The sequence below is a fragment of the Protopterus annectens genome, chromosome 11.part0, assembly GCF_019279795.1.
Source record: "Protopterus annectens isolate FY-2018-M chromosome 11.part0, PAN1.0, whole genome shotgun sequence".
In the NCBI taxonomy this organism is placed as follows: Eukaryota; Metazoa; Chordata; order Ceratodontiformes; family Protopteridae; genus Protopterus; species Protopterus annectens.
Genome location: NC_056745.1, coordinates 1,363,110,833 through 1,363,132,592, shown reverse-complemented (window position 1 = coordinate 1,363,132,592; position 21,760 = coordinate 1,363,110,833). Strand labels below are relative to the sequence as shown.

Sequence of the window (21,760 nt, the reverse complement as noted above, 5' to 3'; positions counted from 1 at the left end):
GGGCCTCACTGAGACAGATGCCTGGTGTCAAAGCCATGGCCTCATGCTCAATGCCAAAAAGTGCATTGTCATCCCCTTTGGTAAAAACTCTTGTACCCATGACCTACCACATAGGTGGTAGTCTACTTAACACACAGGTGGACAGTAGTCTCTCCTTTGATAGTCACATTGCCACAGTAGTCAGGAAATCCTTTCTACGTAGCACACCTCATCACAAAAGGTTTCTCATCCAGGAAAAAAAGAGGTCATTGTTCCCCTCTACTCATCACTCATTAGACCAATTATAGAGTACGATGCCCCTTTTGGTATGTACATTACAAGACATCTACAGCAACTGGAAAGGCCACAGAAATACCTCACAAAGAGGATTACTGGCCTCAAACAGATGCCCTACGCAGACAGTCTCAAAAAAACTCCAGCTTTACTCCATTGCATATCGCCTACTCAGAGGCTATCTCTGCCATGTCAAACCTAGAGCTGATGGACATGCTCCACTTAAAGAAATCTCAGTCCGTCCGAGCTACATGCTCTAGGGACCTAAACCTTGTCACCACAATAAACAGAACATGCTGGTGGGACAGATTCCTGTCCCAGAGACTTCCCATACTCTGGAACAAACTACCTTTCTATATCAAACAAAGCTCCTCATTAGCACTCTTCAAGAAAAATCTTGATGATTGGATGGGAAATAGGAAATTCACCCCAAGGATCACCTCTGTGGCTCTGCTCGACAGGGGCACAGGAAAATTATTTTGGCTAGGCTTATATAGGCCCTAGGGCCAATAGCATAGTACCTACCTATGAACCTATAAGATAGATGGACAGATAGATATATGGGTAGATACAGATAAAGATGTGTGTAATATGATTTGCCATGAAAAATTGAAAATTCAAAAGAGAATCACCAATTTTTGAACACAAAAGAACAATACAAAAAGAAGAATGAATCACAAAACATTGAGTCCTCCTTTCCCACCCAAAAAAAACCCACATCAGTAAACCCCAGCTATAAAACTGAGGTCAGATTTCATCTTATGTAGAGCTGCTGTTAGGGAAAGGGGTTTTAGTAACATACTGTATAGGGTTATAGGACGGGGAAGGTTTAGTGTTAGCACCCATGAGTAAAGTGAGCAGGGGTTTGCAAACAGTCCTCCTGACATGTGACTAAATAAGGCACCCACTTTTATAAGGAGAGTGTAAAGTAATACATATATCTGGACACTAAAATGTCCTCAAAAGAATTAATGAATTGTTATAAACAAAAAGTACAGTTGTGTAAGTTGCACGTACACATAAAAGTAGATATTCAAATTTCTCACTGCTGCAGTAGTTTTTAGGCTTTGTGGGTTGTGTCTTGCCCCTTGATACAACTAGCCAACTTCCAAATGTTTTGGCAACCTTCCTCACTTCTCCTCTGACTGTTGGTCCACTGTATGGAGAGAACATCAGCAGTCACAGTTAAAAATCTTCACTACCTTCCTGCCACCTCATGAAGAAGCAACCCAGAGCCATCACTAAGACCAGCAGCCAACCTTCAGCTTCTCTTCAGGGAATGCTTCTTCACAGAGAACTTAATTATTACACACATGCACAAAAAGTGTTTTGTACTTTTATTGTTGAAAATAGGACTCTGTCCTTTTAAGAAACCAGGTCTCTCTAACTCTAACACCTTTCTTATGCCTTCCTTTAAAGCACTAAATCACTTAACCTGCTTATCCCCTTCTAATACCTCACTTTATTAAACGTAAGCTACTATACCTACTTCCATTTAACACAACCAATTACTGTTCCATCTCTACTTCTCTGTTAATGCTGAAATGTGCTTATCTCCTCTAATACCTCGATCTGTTGTATTTCTTTAGTTACTCCTACCTATCTCATACCCCTACTGTTCTTGTAAAGTTTCCGTAACATACCTCTCAACTTCTTACTGCAAGCAGTCGGGACAAAGCCTCACAAAATAGGGGACAGAAGCCCAAAAATAGATAAAGATTTTAAATATCGCTCTTATAAACTTAGAAAGTTGCTAGAGTAGCAGGGTTTGTGTTAATGCATGTCCATATTTAGCGACTTCAATCCTCAGACCGTCCCAGTGATTTGCCAGAAAGCCATACATTTTATGAGGTACGGACCAAAAATATGAAGCAAAAATCTGGACATTCTGCAAAAATCTGGGCAGTTGATTCTAAATGAAATGTTTTTGAATATCATTACAAACGATATTATACTGTATTCATTGAAACTGCATTTTTAAGTTTGTTATTGTAAATAGTGATTGCATTAAATGATACCTTGGAGGTTTTCTTCCCGTGCCCAGTCAGATTTCCCAGTAAACAAATGTCAATAAGTAAGTATTTCTGTAATACTGGAGGTTTCCTATCTGGGAACACTGGTTTAATCATCTGCTAAGTTAGGTGCTTATTTTCTTGTAGAAGTTACTGCTCATGCTTGCTTGTATGTAGAGTGGCTACGTACATGCTATTAGTTGCTGCCGCTTTTACTCTAAAGGGGGTTCTGCCCGTTTTTTTCTTGTGCTGCTTATGCTTTATGTGCATTATTACATTATAACAAACCTCATGGCCAATACATTAAGCTTCAGCTTTTCTCCTCTGTCTGCCCCTCAAGATATACCTGAAGATGGCTCGTCTCCAGCTATCACACAAGACCAAATGTTAGTGCTATCAAGCGGTAAAAGTACTGCTTTGATTGAGCCTAACAGTATCCCCTGCATGCATCTTAAATATGAAGCACAATTTAGACCCCCACAACAGTGTTCAACCTCGGCCTCTATACAGGTTTTGTACCCAAGGGAAGGGAGAACAGTTGCTGTTATTCCCCTGCATGTAAAGGAGGATCTACAACAGACTCATGCATTTTCAGTATGACTAGCCTCCTATGCAAAGCCATGAATAGATTTATGGAAGCTAATTGATAAGGGCATAGGGAACCTCCAAACACTGACTCCTCTCAGTTTAGATTCTTCAAGGGCAGGTTATGCTTACTTTATCTGGTGGACTTTTTTGAAAAGATCAACAAAGCAATGGATAAAGATAGAATGCTACATATCTCATAGCTCAACCTGGCCAAAAAGCGTTTGACACAATATCCACTCAGGGAGAGTAGAAAAGCTAAATGAACTCGGAATAAGCCCCTATGTCACCTGCTGGATTGCAAACTCTTTCACAGATAGGATACAGGAAATCAACATTATGGAAGTTACTTCTAGAAAGAGACCAGTCACCAGTAGAGTCCTCCAGGGCTCTGTGGTGGGACCCCTTCTGTGTAGTATCTGCTTCTGAGAAGTAAAACCCAATACCAAAAGGCTGTGGATGATTCAAGTTTGCAGATGAAGCTAGGAGCAGTCATTGAATCCCCAAATGACATTGCCATCTTGCAGGAAGGTTTATCCCAAATAAGTAACTGGTGCCAAAATCATGAATTAAACTAAATGAAAAAAAATTCGTTATTCTATCCTTTGGGAAGCCATTTACCCTAGGGAACCACCACATTGATGATAAGCCCCTAAGAGTTGACCCAGTTGCTCCAGAGTTCGGAACTTATGGAGACAGTGACATAACTTCTGGCCAACATCTGTCAATTGTCATAAGTCCTATATCGCACAACCTATAAACAAAGGGATTGAGTCTAGATCAACGGATGTTACTGCCCCCCCTTTACTCATCCCTCATTAGATCAGTCATTGAGTATAATGCCCCCTTTGGCATGTATTTGTCCAGACACGTGCAACACCTGGAATGCCCACAAAGATGACTTAAAGGTTACAAGATCTAAAGAATATGTTCTATGTGGACAGACTCGAAGCCTTGTCACTGTACTTGATATCCTATTGGATATACTCAGTGAACCTCTTTTGCGGAATCAAAGCAATGGCTTAGAGGGAGAGATGTATCTTGCAGAGGATACTGGTGCGGTGGAACGGATTTCCCATCCATGCAAGACATATTTAAGCTTAAGTTGGGTCTGTGGGTGGGGAACAGAAAATTTACCCCAGGACTGCCCTTGTACAACTACAAGACAGAACAGCTCCTAAATGCTTTATCCCATGCATGGATTCCCTCACATTATCTGTGGTATGATCCCAGATTTTTCTCACAAGGTGTAATACATAATTACGGACCATGTGATGGTTAAGGTCATTCTAACGCCAAATGGGATAGGTAAATTCAAACAATAAAAAAGGAAATTGGCTAGGCTTAAAATTGCCTGCAAGGGCAACTAGTGTAGTACTTGGCTATGAACCGTTCGTGGTGTTTTGAGAGCATAGTGCATAATAGTAAGTGTGCTATATTTGTAAACGAATTGATAACTTAAGAGAACAAACAGTAGGCGATCATCACGGCTTAAACTGTAATATAAAACTGGCTTTAATAAACACAAACATTCAAATAAACAGTAAGCGATTTCACAGTCATAAGACTGCTTCTTCAGAGCTAAAAACAAATGCACTCCAGTGTTAATTTAAAATACTGAGCAATGGGTAGAATGCTACTTCATTACCTTTGCTAAATATAATACTTTATATTCCAGAACGGATCTTTAACATGAGCCTGGTATTGTTGTGTTAGCATATTCTGTATAAAAGTTGAATTTGAAATACCAGTGTCACTGCTGCACTGTAGTCTCCATTTCCCGTGAGTGATCCCTTGTCCCCTTGATGGGCACTTTCGGGCTACTAAGGGATAGATTAGAGTGGAGGGGCTGGGGATAATGAACTATTTTTACCCAGCTGTGTCCTTACATACTGCCAGAGGTGATTGCTAAACCATTCCCCTATTATTGGAGATATGGACAACCTAGCCCACAAGTTGGTTGTCTTGCCAGGTTTTTCAGGCATCCTTGTTGGTAACTTCGTACCCCAAAATAAGAAAAGATAACAGAAGGTAGCACGGTCTGCTGTCCTATTTCCACTGATTATCCCACTGGTATCCTTTGTGACCTCTGCAGACGTCTTTGGAGACCATCTCTGGTTTTGGTATGGCCAAAGCCTTGGAAATGAGGATATTCTTCGTGTTTCACTGTTGCAGTCATTACATTTGGGTAATCTGCTGGCAGGTTGCCCTCATTCTGCCTGAATTCCAAAGTCTTGGGTCCTGCGTCGGTTGCTGTCTCCTCTTCCATGACGTCAGGTCGTCAGGGGTATAAAACAAGCAACCAACGCCATTTTCTTCAGTCTTTCTTGCCGCACGGTGCTCAAAGCAGAAGCATTTTGCAAGTGCCGGTCGGCCGACTCCTGAAATATTCGAGTTTGAGTTTCAGAATCGAAGTCTTCACTAAAGCTAAGTACCCCGTTGGGGAAATGTTTTTCTTGCTCCATACCGATGTCAGAAAAAGTTAATAATTGTATTACTTGTGGGAAGCAAATACCTCATAAGGATTTCCATTTATACTGTATTCTTTGCGTAAGCCCTGATCACAACGTGCCTGGCTGTTGGTTTTGTGTTAGATTTAACCAATGCACTATTAAGCGTCTGTATATTTTTGCCTCAAAGTATTTTGGAAACAGATTTAACTACCCATAAATGTTGTCAGATAGTAATCCAACTACCAGATTACATAAAAAATGCAAAGAAAAGGACAGAGAGAGACAGTCGAGGTCCAAAACCGACGACAAAGCTTTTCCTAAGTCAGTCACTGGTTCGCCGGTACTCGGTGAGGTGCTTTTGCAACCCCTGATAACCACTACTTTCGAGTCGCAGGCCCCTACCGACACCCATGTGGAGTCCGGCACGCTGCAAGATACTCAAAGTATTGGCACCACGGATGTATCTCCCTCGGATGGGTCCGGAGCTGCTGAGCAGGCACCGGCTTCTGAGGGTGTATTCAGGCCTCAACATTTTTATATCAAACCAACGACAGCTGCAAAACCAAAGACAAAAGCAACTTCTAAAACTAAAAAAATGACGCATGAGCCACATGCACAGGCCTCTCTGCCTAAAAAAACAGATGATCAAAATGGCTGAAGATCTTATTACCTTGATCAGGGGTTCCCATCCCCCTCCAGATAAGAGGCCTAGGCAAGACACTGATTATGAATCTTCAGATCAGGTTTCTATTTCTTCTGATCAGGAATTTATCTATACCTCCCTATGAGGATTCTGATGCAGAGGAGTCTATACCTTCTGCATCACCTCCTGAGGATTATTAATTTGGAGAAACTTTGCATACTTTGAGGGAGCATTTTCACTGGGAGAGTCAAGATTTCTCAGAATCAAAAAAGAGGCTCAGGGATTTCCTTCTCCTTCAGCACAGGCCTTTAGCCATATCCCCTGTTTTAGACATTGTGGATGATGTGTTTTCGGAGTCAAGCTTGACCACTGACTCCTTAGCTCCGGTTCCCAGCAAGCCTGACAGATATTACAGGGTCCCTGACTCGCACAAATTTTTATTTAGAAACTCTGCTGCTGATCCTGAAATTATTTCACAGGGTCCAAAGGGAGTTAAGGCAACAGCAAAAAATCCTTCCTCCTCTGACAGAGATTCAAGGGCACTGGATAGATGAGGAAAAAAGGTTTATACATCTGCAACCTTGGCAATTAGGGCGTTAAATTGCCAGTTTCATATGCTCAAGTATCAACAACATGTTATGGGATTGCTGAAACAGAAAATTATGTTGATTTCTGGATGTGCAGAAAATAAAGAATTGCAGGAATTATTGCATGCAGCTGAACAGGTTGGAAAGCATACTTTGCAATGTGGTTTTGATTCCTTAGAGGCCTCCTGCAGGGCCGCAGTTACTGGATCTGTGATTAGGAGGCATGCCTGGCCAAAGGAACAAAATTTGCCTCATCGTGTTAAAGCTAAATTACTAGATGCACCTTTACAGCATGATTCTCTGTTTGGTATTAAGGCAGAAGAGGTTTTAAAGAAAATGGAAGACAAAGCTAAGTCTATGCAAACTGTTAAAGACTTCTTACAAGTGCAGCCACCAAGATTCAGTAGACACTGGCCTACCAAAAAATGGTCCTTTCCTGTGTCAGAGCTCAAAGGGGCAAATCCAGACACCCTATGGGTTCCAGGTTCCAGGCTCAAGACTCATACAGGTCAAAGCAATGGGGCGCTTCCACCTCCAAATCTGGAAGAGATAAAGCGCAAACCTACAGAAAACTGTCTCGATGACTTCCCTCTGCCTGTACCAAGCACTTATCTTTAGGCAGCACCCATAGGGGAAAATTAGCACTTTTTGCTCAAAATTGGCAGTTAATAACCCAGGACAAGTGGGTACTAAACATCGTATCACAGGGATACAGATTCCATTTCCACACTCTGCCAATGGCAAATGGTTGGCCAGATCTGCCAAAAAAGTCAGTGGGCAGAGGCACAGAAACAGGTTACGTCCCTCATGGATATGGGGGCCATTCAAACAGTACCAGAACAGGAAAAAGGACAAGGTTTGTACTCGACTGTTCTTGGTACCCAGAAAGGATAAGGACTGGTGGCCAATACTGGATTTATCGATTCTGAACACATACCTGGACATTCCAAAGTTCAAAATGCTGACTTTACAGCAGCTTCTGCCCATGCTGTGCAGGAATGCTTGGCTGGTGACTTTAGACCTAAAAGAGGCATACATGCATGTCCCAATAAGACAATCCTGCAGAAGCGACCTCAGATTCAAGGCTAGCTTAATGCATTACCAATTATTTGCACTGCCCTTTGGCTTATCTACTGTGCCCAGGGTCTTTACAAAAGTGCCTGGCACCAGTAATTGCATTTTGCAGACAAAGAAGTATACAAATATATCCTTACTTGGACGACTGTCTCATTCAAGCAGAGAACAAGGACACTCTTCTTCAACACCTGGAGTTTGTGAAAAGGCTTCTAACATGCCTAGGGTACACAATAAATAAAAAGAAATCACAACTGGTACCCTCTCAAAAGATAACATTCCTGGGTGCAAGCTTGAATACAACTGTCTAGATGGCTTACCTCACGCCAGACAAACAAAGGCAACTGACTACTTACTTCAAACTGATGGCAACAAAAACCCAGTCTTCTGCAAGACAAATTCTGCAGGCTTTGAGCTTCTTGGCATCCTGCATCCTACTAATTCCATATGCAAGACTGCATATGAGGAAACTTCAATGGTACCTAAAAAGCTTATGGAGTCAACATTGTCACAATCTGGAAACAATGATTCCTCTCATTCCCTGCCTACAACAGGAGTTTCTATGGTGGGCAAAGGCATGTGACAAAAACATGGGACGGGCCTTCACTCTACCCCCTGCCAGCCAAACCTTAACAACAGACTCATCAGATTATGCCTGGGGGGGCCACATGGCGGGAAGATGTATTCAGGGCATATGGACCCCAAAACAAATGCATCTACATATCAACCAGAAAAAGATGCTAGCTGTTCAAAATGCCCTGACAGCCTTCAAGAACTTGCTTCATCCAGGACAACTACTGATAAAGATGGACAACACCACAGTCATGTGGTATATAAACAAGCAGGGGGCACGCACTCATACCCCCCTTGCAGATTAGCCATGGCACTGTGGGACACAGCTTTGACTTACCAAGTACATCTTCAAGCTCAATTCCTGCCAGGAAAACAAAATACTCTGGCAGACGATTTAAGCAGAAACTGTATGGATCCTCACGAGTGGAAACTAAATCCACAAGTCTTCAGCATGAAAACAAAGAAATCGGGAGCCCAGACATAAATCTATTTGCCTCTCCTCAAAATTATCAATTGAAAAGATTCTGCACAAGGATTTATCACATTCAGGCATGGAAAGTGGACACCCTATCCTTCAGTTGGAAAAACCTATCAATTTACGCCTTTCCTCCTCTGCCTCTTCTTCCAAAGGCCCTTCTAAAAGTCAGACAAGAGAAACCAAAGATTATACTAATTGCCCCGGACTGGCCCTGCCAATACTGGTTCCCAATCCTAAGGAACTTGTCTCAGTACCCAGCTTGGACCTTACCTCAATGACCTCAACTACTGTCCCAGCAAAACAATCAGATCCTGCACAATCAACTCCAGACACTGAACCTGGCAGCATGGCTGATCATGTAATTATACAGACAACACCTCTCAGTAAAGCTGTGATGGATGTCATTTTGGAAGCCAGAAGGCCTAGTACTAGAAAATCTTATGCTGTTAAATGGAAGAGATTATGTGCTTGGAATCGAGCACAAGGAACTGATACAGCAGAACCAAATATTCCTCAGATATTACAATACTTGACTGAGATGCTTGACAGAGGCCCATCTTTCTCATCAATTACAATCCATGCCTCGGCCATTTCGGCTCATTACAATACAGAGCCACCAATCTTTTCTCATCATTTACTAAAGCAGTATCTTAGAGGAGCCAAAAATTTAAGGCCTCCTAGAAGATCACCAATACCTGCATAGGACCTCAATTATGTGTTGGAAAAGCTCACCCTGCCTCCATTTGAACCAGCTGCTACTGCTGAGATAAAGTTCTTATCATGGAAAACAGCTCTGCTACTAGCAATTACTTCAGCAGGAAGAGTCTCAGAGCTACAGGCCCTCATGGCCGTGGATCCTTTTATCATATTTCACCCAGACAGGGCGTCTCTTGAGGACAAATCCAACATTTATGCCTAAGGTGGTTTCCAGTGTGGCTCTTAACCAAACTATTCATCTGCCTACCTTTTATCCAAATCCACAGAACAAGGGGGAGAGAATTCTGCATTCCTTGGACGTACACAGACAGCTAAGATGCTGCTTGAGCAGGACTAAAGCTCTAAGAAAAATTAAGCAATTACTAGTGACATATACTGCAGGATGAGAAGGAAAGGCTATTTCAAAGTGGATAAGCCACTGCATTCGTTTCTGCTACTTACACCATGGTAAACCTGTTCCCAAGGGCATTAGGTCTCATTCCACCAGAGCTGCAGTAACTTCAGCAGCCTTTCTCAGAGGAGTACCAACCAAAGACATTCTAGAGGCTGCTACTTGGAATTCTGTTCACACCTTTACAAAGCATTATCATTTGCCCTACTCTAAGTCCAGGGCAGGCTTTGCCACTGCAGTTCTGCAGGGCCTTATAGCCACACATAATGCTGTTTAGCTCCAGCCTCCCAACCATAGCTTTGGGATTTTACTCAGATGTAATGACTGCAACAGTGAAACATGAATAACATAGTACAGTTGTGTACACTTACCATAAATGTAGATGTTCGAGTGTATTCACTGTTGCAGTCCAGGTTACCCGCCCGCCATCCCCCTTTCATTCTGGAGTTTATCTTTCCTTGTCTATCTTCTACAACCTATGTGGTGTATTTGCTTGTAGATGAAGGTAAAGTTTATATTGATGCATGTATATATAGTTTTTATACATATATATTTTTGCTACCTTTTTGGGGGCACCTGACATCTGGGGCAAGAAAAACTAAAGAAAATGGCGTTGGCTGCTTGTTTTATACCCCTGATGACCTGCCGTCATGGAAGAGGAGACAGCAACCGATGCAGGACCCAATACTTTGTTAATCAGGCCGACTGAGGGCAACCTGCCAGCAGATTACCCAAATGTAATGACTGCAACAGTGAATACACTCGAACATCTACATTTATGGTAAGTGTACACAACTGTAATTTAAAAGGATGGATACCTGCCTGTTACATGAAATTAATACATGCTCAGTATTTTCTTCCAGATCACATCCTTCCACAGTATTTGTTAATTCTTTGTATCTTTGTACTTCATATTCCCTTTACTTGTAACTTATTTCAGTGTCTTCTTCATATAAAGATATTCTGTTCATATCTCCCTTATAAATGTTTCCTTTCTCATATTCCATCTTAATTCCTTAAATCTGAATTCTCATATATTACTTGTAATATTGTCTCATTATTGTTTTTATAGCATGTCTTTTTCCAGGTTTCCCAAATTAAACTTCTGCATGCAATACCTTATCAAATATTTTCCTCTTAATTTCTTTCTTCAGTTTTTCTTCTCTTCCTTTTCTTAAAATGTTTTCAGTGTTTCTTATATTTTTCGTGCAAAGACTTGCCTAATGTGCTACTTCGCTTTTCCTATGTCTCTCACGTTAAATCTTAGCAGCTTAACAACATTATCGAGTAGTACATACTTACTCCCAGCTATTCCTTCTGCCCTTAGTTTTATTAAATGGCATTTTGTAAGCACAGGCAGAAAAAACATCTTTCATTTTGCTTTTCTTGCAAATTGCTTCTCAGTAAAAATGTTCAGTATCTTACTTCCACTATCACTGCTTGCTGTCTTGTTTCTGTGCAAGCTGCCTGCATCATCACGCTTCTCTAAGCAACTGCATCCCCTGACTGAATTGTGGAAAATCTAGCCTATAGCAGGGACTGTGTAACTGTTTCTGACTTGATTTTGCAAACCCAGATGAAATTTCACCTCCCACAATCTCTTTCCATTTTCTGGTTCACGTTTAGGTAACCTTTTAACAGTATCATCCTGTAGTCCATCATCCAGTGAAGTGGTTACTTTTTCAATACCACCATCCATCAGAACAGCTTTCTGTTATCATGCAACCTTCCTCTCCATCTTTCTCAAGCTTCACTGTCTTGGTGTATCAGTGATTTCACATAGTTCCCCCACCCTCATCAAGTTAAGTAGACCGTGGTAGTTGCTTATCTATGGATTACCATGTTTTGGATCATTGTTTGATAAAGCCTTTACCTTCAAAGTTATATTTCTGTTGGGCTCAAGTCCAGCTTCAAGTTGTTTCTCTTTCCTTACAAGGGAGAACAGTGTCCCGTCTGGTCTTCACGAATGTTAGAAAAGAAGTTTAATAAAAGGTGTGATGGCTAGTTACTCGCCTTCATGGGGGATGCAGTATCCTTTTTGGAGTTTAAACGTAATCTGAACTTGTCCGATTGAGTTTCAGAGTAATGTTTAGTACAACATTTTACTTTTGTCAACGAAACACATTTGTGGGAGGAGACTGGATGATCTGAAAATATTCTGGAAGTAAACTTTTACATCTACGTTTCTTGATTCACTTTTGATTTCAGTCTGACAAGAGGTAACTAGAAAATAACAGTCAAGTCATTTTGCAGGTTAATCTACCTGTCATATGATGCTTTTGCTCACTTTTCGAGTGTTGTCCCTCTTCCAGAGTTAAATTTTACTTCCTGTAATTCTGTGTCATTTTAAACCAGTAACACATACTGCTTGAGATTTTGCATGCTACTTTTTAACAGTAACTTGATAACTATGTGCCTAAGTGCATGGCAAGGCACAAAGCAGAAGGCTGAGTGTTGTTCCACACTTGGACATGTGCTAATCGTACAATCAGCCAAAAAGTCTTAATGTACATATAAATGGATATGTTTTGCTTTACATACATCTGAAATACTTTGTATTATATTAGGATGAGTACAAAAAGGTGTTTACATTTTGCTGTAGCTATGAAATGGAGTTGTGTAAAGTATTAAAAAATCTAGAAGTAATATAAAGCGAAACAAATGGAAGAAGTATCTTCACACTAATGATTTTAGAATAGTAAAACATCAGCCATCTTTTGTGTTTTTATTCTGGCATTTTTTTTAAACTTCGGAAACAAGCTAACACATTCAGCATCTGAAGCTATGGTTTTGTTGTAGACAATATGGAGATCAGTGGTCGCATTGTAATGTTAGCTAACTAATGAAGTTAATTGAATGTTAGCTGACATAATTAATATAAATCTTAGTACAGATTTCAGAAAAACACAAGGTAGGGTACAGTCCAAGTCCTTTGATTATGTATTTTACACTGGTTACATTTCACTGAAAAAAATGCATATTCCATAAGAATAAAACAGACATATTTTGTGCAGGATACTGCGGATTCATAAACGGCTTTATTTTCTAAAACAGCTGTTGCTTAACTTCTGTGGCAGCAGTGCCACTTTATTCTTCCTCTTCTGTGTGATCAGCTGGAGGACAAAGTTAACTCATTATCTGCTAAAACAGTTTCACTAAGTACACTTTTGTACTGGTAGAAAGGTGAGAAACAAACTGCAGGAGGACTATGTAACAGTGTTTTGTGTGGGTCAATGGAATACTAAAGTTACCCTGGGGGGAGGAAAACACCTCAGTAGCATCTTACAGCTTCAACCTGATCCACACCGGGTAATGGTTTTTGTGACCACTTTGTGCAATGGCCTGATGCTGTTTTTAGACACAGCATCCACAGTCACATGTAGGAATCTGTGGAGATGTATAACAAGTGACGTTTTACCCACTGTGTCACGTCATGTAGGAAATGATTGCTCTGAAATTTTACTAGAAATGGTTTAGAAAGGCTCGCTATTGAAATGTCTGCACTCAAAATGCTGAGTGACGATAAACCAAAAAAAAAAAAGACAGAAAACCCAGATAAAGACCATATCTTGAAGATTGTTCTCCTTTAAACTACTTCTTTGCAGGGGGCAAACTGCCCTGCATTCATGGACACCTTTATGAGTAGGCAAAACTAGGTGATCACCTAGGGGGCAGTGTATGACCTTCTTGCAATGGCACTCTTTCCCTTTTTGTTAATTTTTTAAAGCAATGTTTTTTCTCTAAAAAATAAATGAATAGCATGTCCCGGGGAAAAAAAGAAAATGTGCCAAGAACCAGGGGTTGTTGCTGAGCACCACTTAATGTAAATACCGTTTTTAAATGTTGCATGGTGATGGGATTACAGATCTCGAAGCATTCAAATGTAGCCGCAAAGGCTCACCTTATAAATGAAGCATTTTATGTATAGAAACATAAGTGGGGGGAGTCATACTATAGGGCAGTGTTATGGATGTATTGCGAGGAGTAGAACAGTGAGTTAGTGTATTTAAAAATAAGGTTGGCTCTTGGCAGTGATAAGTCAGATACTTTTGATAATCTTTTGATTTTGCGTGGACAGATGAGATGACAAGAGTGGCATGGTGGTGCAACTGTCTAGATTTTTGTCTCATTTTTTTTTAGTCTGTTCCTCATGAAAGTTACATTTTTCTGGCAAACCATTTAGAACTGAAGTCACTAAATAATGACAAACGTTTGAATTTCAAACTTCATAGCCTTCAAAAAATGTATGTTAATATAAAGCCTTTTTATTCTAGCAAGCAACTTTCTAAGTTTATAATAGCAATATTTAAAATATGTCTCTATTTCTGCCCCCCCACCACCACCACCACCACCACCACCATTATCTTTGGCTTTGTCAAGATTTGCTGTGCTAAGAGCTTGAGAGGTATAGTGAAATAAGCATTTTTACAATACTGCTGTTAGTGACCAACCAGATACTTTTGCCAGTATTTTTAGCTTTGTAATTTGTCTGGACATTTGAGGTGTGAGAAGTGTTATGTTTTACAAGGTTGCTGACAGCAGATATTTTGGGCATTGTTTCTCGGCTTTGGGATTTATGTGGCACAACTTGAGCTGGCACACTTTAATGTGTGATAACTTGTTTGTGCAGACTGTGAAGATGAAATATTACGTAGTCATCAGAAATGGTTCTCAACGAATTGGGCACAAATTCAGAAATAATCAGGGAAACTTTTAAAATATTACTGCTATTAACTCAAGACATTGACAGAATAAGAGAATGTAAATCATGTACATTTTTTGAAGTAAAATAAGTCACAATAATTACTGTTATAAGTTTAATTCACCACCTTTTCTCCAAAAGTCACAATTTTTCGGAGGGATTAAGGGGGACAGAGCTACAATTAAAGTAAAAAATCAGGGATACTTGAGAGGTATGCCATCAGATGCCATGGCTATAACTGTTGGGTGGGAGTTGTGGTTGGATTTCGCTGCATAAAATTAACTGATAATGTTGTCATTTGCTCATTTTAAACAGTCACTTTCCTGGCCTAGCAGGACTAATATGCATTTGTGAGAATTAAGATGAACTGCTAAACTGGACACCTGATATGTGCAGACAGAGTAGATATAATTGCTATGGCTGTATTTGGAAGAAAATGACTAAGCTGCCGTTTGCTTATATTTTTGGTTTTGCAGGACTAATGCGATTATGTGAACAAACATACAGGTGAAATGCTTGGCTGTACAAAGATGGAATACACTTCAATCCTCATTTTATCACAGTCTTCTGTCTGAAGTGCACAAAGAAGTGGTTATAACTGCCTGGTGAGGGGTATCTGGATGAAAGTGACTGACCCTGTTGTTACCTGCTCAGTTTAACACTCATCCTTAAAAGATGAAGGCATAAATTTGTATTTATTTATTATTTTATTTTACATTTGTACATTTGTTTAGGCTACGGTGGTACAGTGGTTAGCATTGTCGCCTCACAGCAAGAGGTTCTCCTATTCACTTCTCGGCTGGAGTGCCTTCTGTGTGGAGTCTGCATGTCCTCCCCGCAGTCGAGTGACATTAAAAGACATGCAGGTGGGTACGTGCGTAAATGGATGCGCCTTCCTTGAAGGTTGGGCGTTGGGCTGGCACCCCGGCACCGTAAAAATCTACTGCCAATCATTAGCGGACCAGAGTTCCGCTGTGGTGACCCCTAACCAGGAAAAGCCGAAAGACATTACTGTTTTATTTTACATTTGTTTACCGAGAAAGTCTGACTGCACAAAATGTCCTTCTTCAGCAGAAGCCCAGGGAGAAAAGCTCCACATTTATACATGACAGTATGATACAGATACAAGTGTTGATTCAATCTCAGATACAAGCACAAAGTGAAAAATACATAAATGTGTGTGTAGAGTCTGTGTCCCTCACATGACAGGCTAGAGCATTTGTTGAATCATTCTTCTTAATAGCCAATAAATGCTCATGTATCCTTTCCTTTAACTGTCTCTTGGTCTTTCCTACATAGAAATTTTGACAAGATAGACAACTGGCTAGGTAAACCACATAGGTACTATAGCAATTTGTATGAAAATTGCTAGTATATTTAAAGTGTGTGATGGGATGTATGAAGCTAGACGCTCTATCTATTTATTGTTTGGCAAGGGCCACATGAAATGATACCATATTTTGTGCAGTATTTGAATACAACCACCGACTTTCTCAAATTTACCCATCACCACTCGTATACTTCTATAGATTTTCTAGATGTTAAGATATATAGAACATTAGATGGCCAGATAGCTACATGTATGTTCAGGAAAGAATGTAGGGTTAATACTACCCTCCATAGGAATAGCATGCATCCAAAGAGATTTTTTAAGAATGTATTAAAGGGTCAGGGCATGCGGATGTCCAGACTTGACAGTGTTCAAGAGGTCTTTGACACAGATCTATCGAAGTTAAAAGATGAATTTAAATTTAGAGGTTATAAACATAGTGAGGTAGATCAGATGGAATGTGAAGTTGTTGAATTAAGACCTACGAATGCCTGTCCTTTTCTTTATGCATATAACTTTGTTTCCCATAATGGGAATATACAACAATATAATGAACATCTAGTGAATTTTACTATGAATTATACTAGTGATCATAGAGTGTTTTGTGACATTATCAAGAAAAACTGTCCCATTCTTATGTCACATGAAAAAATCAGATTGTAGGATCACTACCAAATTTTGCTTTTAAAAACAAGTGAAATCTTAAACAGATGCTATGCTACAAGTATAATAATTCACGTAGTTCTATAAATAATGGATCTACTACTTAAGTGTGGTAAATGCAACTATTGTTCATTTATAGATACAGCGTCTAGCTTCATACATCCCATCACACACTTTAAATATAGTAGCAATTTTCATACAAATTGCTGTAGTACCTATGTGGTTTACCTAGCTAGTTGTCTATCTTGTCAAAATTTCTATGTAGGAAAGACCAAGAGACAGTTAAAGGAAAGGATACGTGAGCATTTATTGGCTATTAGGAAGAATGATTCAACAAATACTCTAGCCTGTCATGTGAGGGACACAGACTTTACACACATTTATGTTTAGAGTACTAGAACAACTAAAACCTGGTAGCAGATTGGGAGATCTCAATAATATTTTAGAACAGAAAGAGAGCAGTTGGATTATTAGGCTACATAGCAATGTATTACCAGGTTTGAATACTCCATCCCTTTAAAACTTTCCTTAAGAGGCGGAGATTATTTAAGTGATTTTATTTTGTGATAGGTTAGTTTGTCATGTTATGCATTATATAAGTAGTGTATGTGGATTTGTATTTTTATATGGTCTGAAGAAGTGCTCAGGAGAGCATGAAAGCGCTTACTGTTTATTAAACTGGTTTTTATCACATCTGCCTTGGTTTATCCTGTGGATTTATTGGAACTTTTTTGGATTTTGTTTTATTTCCACTGGTATCTTGTTCCACTGTGGCATTTTTTTGTGGTTTTTCTGAAAAATACATGTTGCACATTTCACTAATACCATCATATAGTCTAGGTAGGAATTCAAAGAATAACAGTACTGTGACTGAAGATAAAAAAAAAAGCAAGTTAAGTATGCATATGCTTAGAGGGGTATATTACTCAAATAGAAAAATAACTGTTTGTGTTCCTTTAGCTGCTTAAGACATCTACATGCTTTTCCTGTGGTCCTTTGGGTTTTCTCCCGGTGCTCCAGTTTCCTTCCACATTCAAAAGACATGCAGTATGTGGATTGGACACTCTAAAGTGGCCATTGTTGTGAGCATGCATGCAAGTGAGTGGTTTGAAAGAACAACAGTAGCAGGGGTAACCACCCGGTGGTGTTTGTCACTGTTGGTGACACCCTGACCTGTGTGCAAAAAGTAGGAAAAAGGGTTGTGGATGCATGGATGGACAAACCTCAGACAGGTGCAGGGAGTGTCACTATAGCTTATACAGGAACACTGCACTCTCTCTCCAGAAGTAGGGCATTGTAAACATTACTATAATATTTTTTTTCCATTTTCCTCACAATCAAACATCTGGTGTATATGTATGTGGCCATTTTTGGCGGAGAGTGAATAAGCATGCTGTTTATCTACATCAGACAGCAAATCTATTATATTCTTTTTTTTTTTTTTCAATTTTGCCCTAGTCTGACATCAGAAGGGTACAGAGAAGGTGGCTGCCTTTTGAGAGTTGAGGATGAGGAGGTGTACTGTATAAAAATATGACAGTAACAGCTTGAAATATGACCGTGGACATTTATGCCTTAATTTTAATTCCAATTTAACACAAGATGAGGATACACAGGAAGCGGCTCCCTATTGCGAGGGTGGGGAAGGGCTGGGGGCAGGTAGGTATATGTATCCTCACAAGCATTTGCTTTCTCATGTTTATTGTTAAGTGGTGTTTGGTTAGATTTGAGCATTAAAAGTTGGAACAACTTATTTCTTCCTTGGGGGGGGGGGGGGGTAGGATTGCATTTCTCTACCATGCACATGATTTTTGTTCAGGACATCATTGGTCAAAAGGGTGGGAAAAGTTCTAAAATGTACCTCAGGCCATCAATAACTCTATGGCTCTTGGCTGGCTAGCAGTCCCCTGCTTAACTTAGTAATTACAGGGTAGCCTTGATTAGTTTGGATATGCTAAAAGGACACAGGAAAAAGCAGAGTTGAAGAGGAAAACTGAATTTCTATCTGTAATCATGGTTTTTAATTAATCATTGGTTGAAAAGGTTGTTTGGCTATTCAGAGATGCATGTTACAGTTTTTTAGAAACCTATTGGCTTATGGAGGTCACTAGGCCCCCAGACCCCCCATCTTTATTATTACAGTGTAGTCTTGGTTAGTTATGGTGTGCTGAAAGAATGCAGGTGAAAAACAAATTTGCTTCTTTGATTATGGTTTTTGTTCAGGCAATCACTGGATGAAAAGGTTGTTTTAATTAAACTCTGAAATACATCTCGGAGCATCTAGGAAGCCTCATGGCTTCTGGGGTCTACAGTCTTTTTACCTAAGGTGCCACTTGACCTAAGGCTGGCCCTGCCAGCACCCCCCAATGTGGGGGTAAGTCCCCCTACACTTATGTATCGACTCCGAGAGCAGCATACCTCAGGGAAAAGGGAATATTCCAGAAAATGGCCTTCTTGGACTTTGTATATACGAGTCCATTTTTTGCGTATTCTTTCTAAGTTTTGGGGCTTACTGTAGTGGGTCCTAACATTTCAAATAATTACTGTTTAAGGGAAGTACAAAGAAGTTACTATAGTGCCTTTGATAGCCACAGTCATTACTATGTATTTTTACTTTGCTAAATCACAACTTCCCCAAGAGTTTTATCCAGGAATAATTTACATTTGCACAGTTAAACAAGATTTTATGTAGTTAGTAAGCAAGGTGTTCAGTATGGTTTCCATTTGTTGGCTGACATATCTGTTCACAGTGATGTACCTTTATGGTGGCTCAGATATTGCCAAAACAGTACTGCTCTTATGGCATGTCTATGTATACAAATGCTGATTTTTGTATTGTTGGCTAGGTAAATTGCTTCTGTTGGTCAATATGACCATTTTACAAATTGGTGTAAACCACAAAGTAGTCCTATTGGTGCATTTCTTATTCCTTAAGCTGACATACTCTTTTTTTTAAAGAAGAAAATCTTTCTGTTTCCCTTATTGATCGTTCTTGTGGGACTTCTGATAGTGATTGTGTTACCATTCCCATAAAGAAAGATCCTTTTCTATGAGCATGCCTTTTTCAGGGCTGAGCTTTTTGACCTTATTTAAAACTTTGCTTTCCATTCATTGCACCTAGTTAGCTCATCCTGATGGTCTTTGAGTAGTGTTTTTTTAATGTTAGGCCATGTACCCTTACAGCGATGTGCCCTTCCTTTACTGAAAATGTCAACTTCGCCTTTGTTAAATTTATGATGCTCATTGCTTGTAAGTGCATTTTACCTTTTCCTGCTTTCTTCAATCTAGATCTTGTTTGACAGCTGTTAATGCTGTTTTCTCATATATTTTGATTGTTTTCTTTTTGTATTTTTTTCAAATCATAAGTCCATGTTTGTGTTGGGGTGCTATACCACACCTTCCAGTTTTGTAGTTTTTTACCTTCTGACCTTGAATAACAGTGTGTGTAAACGGAAGGATCTGGCTGTCAGATTAGTCATAAAGCATATCATCGTTACTGAAGGTTGATTTTTTGTGGATGGTGCCACTTCTGATACCAGTGCATTTCTTTCAAAATGTGGAACACATGCAGGCCTTCTTTGTGGACAAGGCAATAATAGGGTAGTGTTACTGATATGAGATTTAGAAAGTTATGGATTCAGCAACCTGACTACATGTTCATTTTGTTTTCTTTGTAGGCTCGTCTGCTAGAAGAGAAGGAAAAAGAGCTGAAGAGGAAGGATGCCTACTGCAAGGAGCAGCTTAATAGACTGGAAGAGAGGGTATCATCTTTTTTAATTTATTAGTTAGTAACGTACGTTTTCTGCAGACTTGGGGAAGAACTTTTATAGCCAGCTAAAGTTTTCTGTATGCACTTGTAAATGGGAACAAATGCAATTAATTCATAATGTAGTTAGGTTGCTTTTAACATTATAAGAATTTTATGTTGCAAAAATGTTGACAGTAGAATGTTATAGACTTTTTTGAGTTAATGATGATATGTGGCTGTTTATTTTATTTATTTATTTATTTTTTTATGTGCAAGTTACTTGGTGGTTATGAGACAGTGATATATGAACCTCTCCATTGGTATCCTGAGTGTTGTTCCAGGTGCTAAAGGATTTGCTGGGGGGGAGGAGAAAATGAATGACAGTGGCTAGCTCTCCTTTGCTTTAGGGCAGATGTCCCCATTTTTAGTTTATGCTGCTTGAGTAGCTCTGATGAAGACTATAGGGGAAGCAGCAATGTTAGAACTGTGTAATCTTTGCTGTTTAGGTACAGAATTTTGAGCTTCTACTTTAGTAGAATGTGGCCACTGAAGAGCAAGGGGTGGCTGAGGACAAGGAACCACTAAATACACTTCCAGGAGATGGGGGGGTGGGTCAGATGACAAGTGGTCTGGCCCTTGTCAGCTGCGTTCTTAGCCGTGCAAATAGATGGGCTGCTGTGAGGTGTGAATGAAGTATGTTGTGAGGACTGGGGGCCAGAAGTAATTTTAAAAAGGCGAGACAAATATTTATTTATTTTATTTATTTACATTTGTTGACTGGGCTAGTCTATCTGGATATATGTCCATTTTCAGTAGGAGACAAGATTTAATGCATGCATAAAAATTTACATCTATTAAAAACACATTGTTTAATTTGAGGATGAGAGTAGAAAAGTGGTTTAGAGGTCAGAGAGGGTTATATAAGGAGAGCAGTGAGTTATCAGATGCTGGTTAAAGTTAATTCTTATCAGGTGGTATATTGGGTATCAAATCAATCAGGGAGGGAGAAACAAAGCGGTTCTTTTAGAATATTCTTAAGATGTTTTTTTATAGTTGAGTGAAGCAAAGAGAGGAAGTTTCACTAGAGTTGATTCCAGCTTTTTTTCCCCACTGTGTTGAGAAGAGTGAGTCCTGATTAGATTAGTAAGGATTGGGGTATTGAGAGTTTATGGACTTGGCAGATTGAAGAAGTTTGTTATGAAAACATACTTTACACTGGCACAACATTAAATATAATATCCTTTTACAGTGTCTGTAAAATTTAAGTCTTAGAGATGTTTCATTGATTTCTAGTCATAGATCATTGTCCAAAGGTACAGAACAAATCAATGGGAACAATTTGTTGCAGCACTGTTAGTTTGTGACACCCAAAATGTTTCGTATTCCAGTTGCACTGAAGATGGGTATTGTGATGTTTCATATTCCAGTTGCACTAATGATGGTCAGTGTATATTTAGATATTTTTGTTTCTTCTGAGCTGCATTCACAGCATATAACATGAAGTAGTTCCGGCAAGTAGTTATAGTAGCCC

The 21,760-nt window shown here is 39.6% G+C and overlaps 1 protein-coding gene across 1 annotated transcript in view; it reads left to right on the top strand.

Annotated features, from left to right (window-relative positions):
- Positions 1-21,760, top strand: part of CHCHD3 (coiled-coil-helix-coiled-coil-helix domain containing 3) — a 1,651,044-nt gene that overhangs the window by 1,088,458 nt on the left and 540,826 nt on the right. The window contains exon 5 of the mRNA XM_044088662.1: positions 20,159-20,242. Coding sequence (XP_043944597.1) covers positions 20,159-20,242 — 84 coding nt within the window. The remainder of the gene's footprint in view (positions 1-20,158; positions 20,243-21,760) is intronic.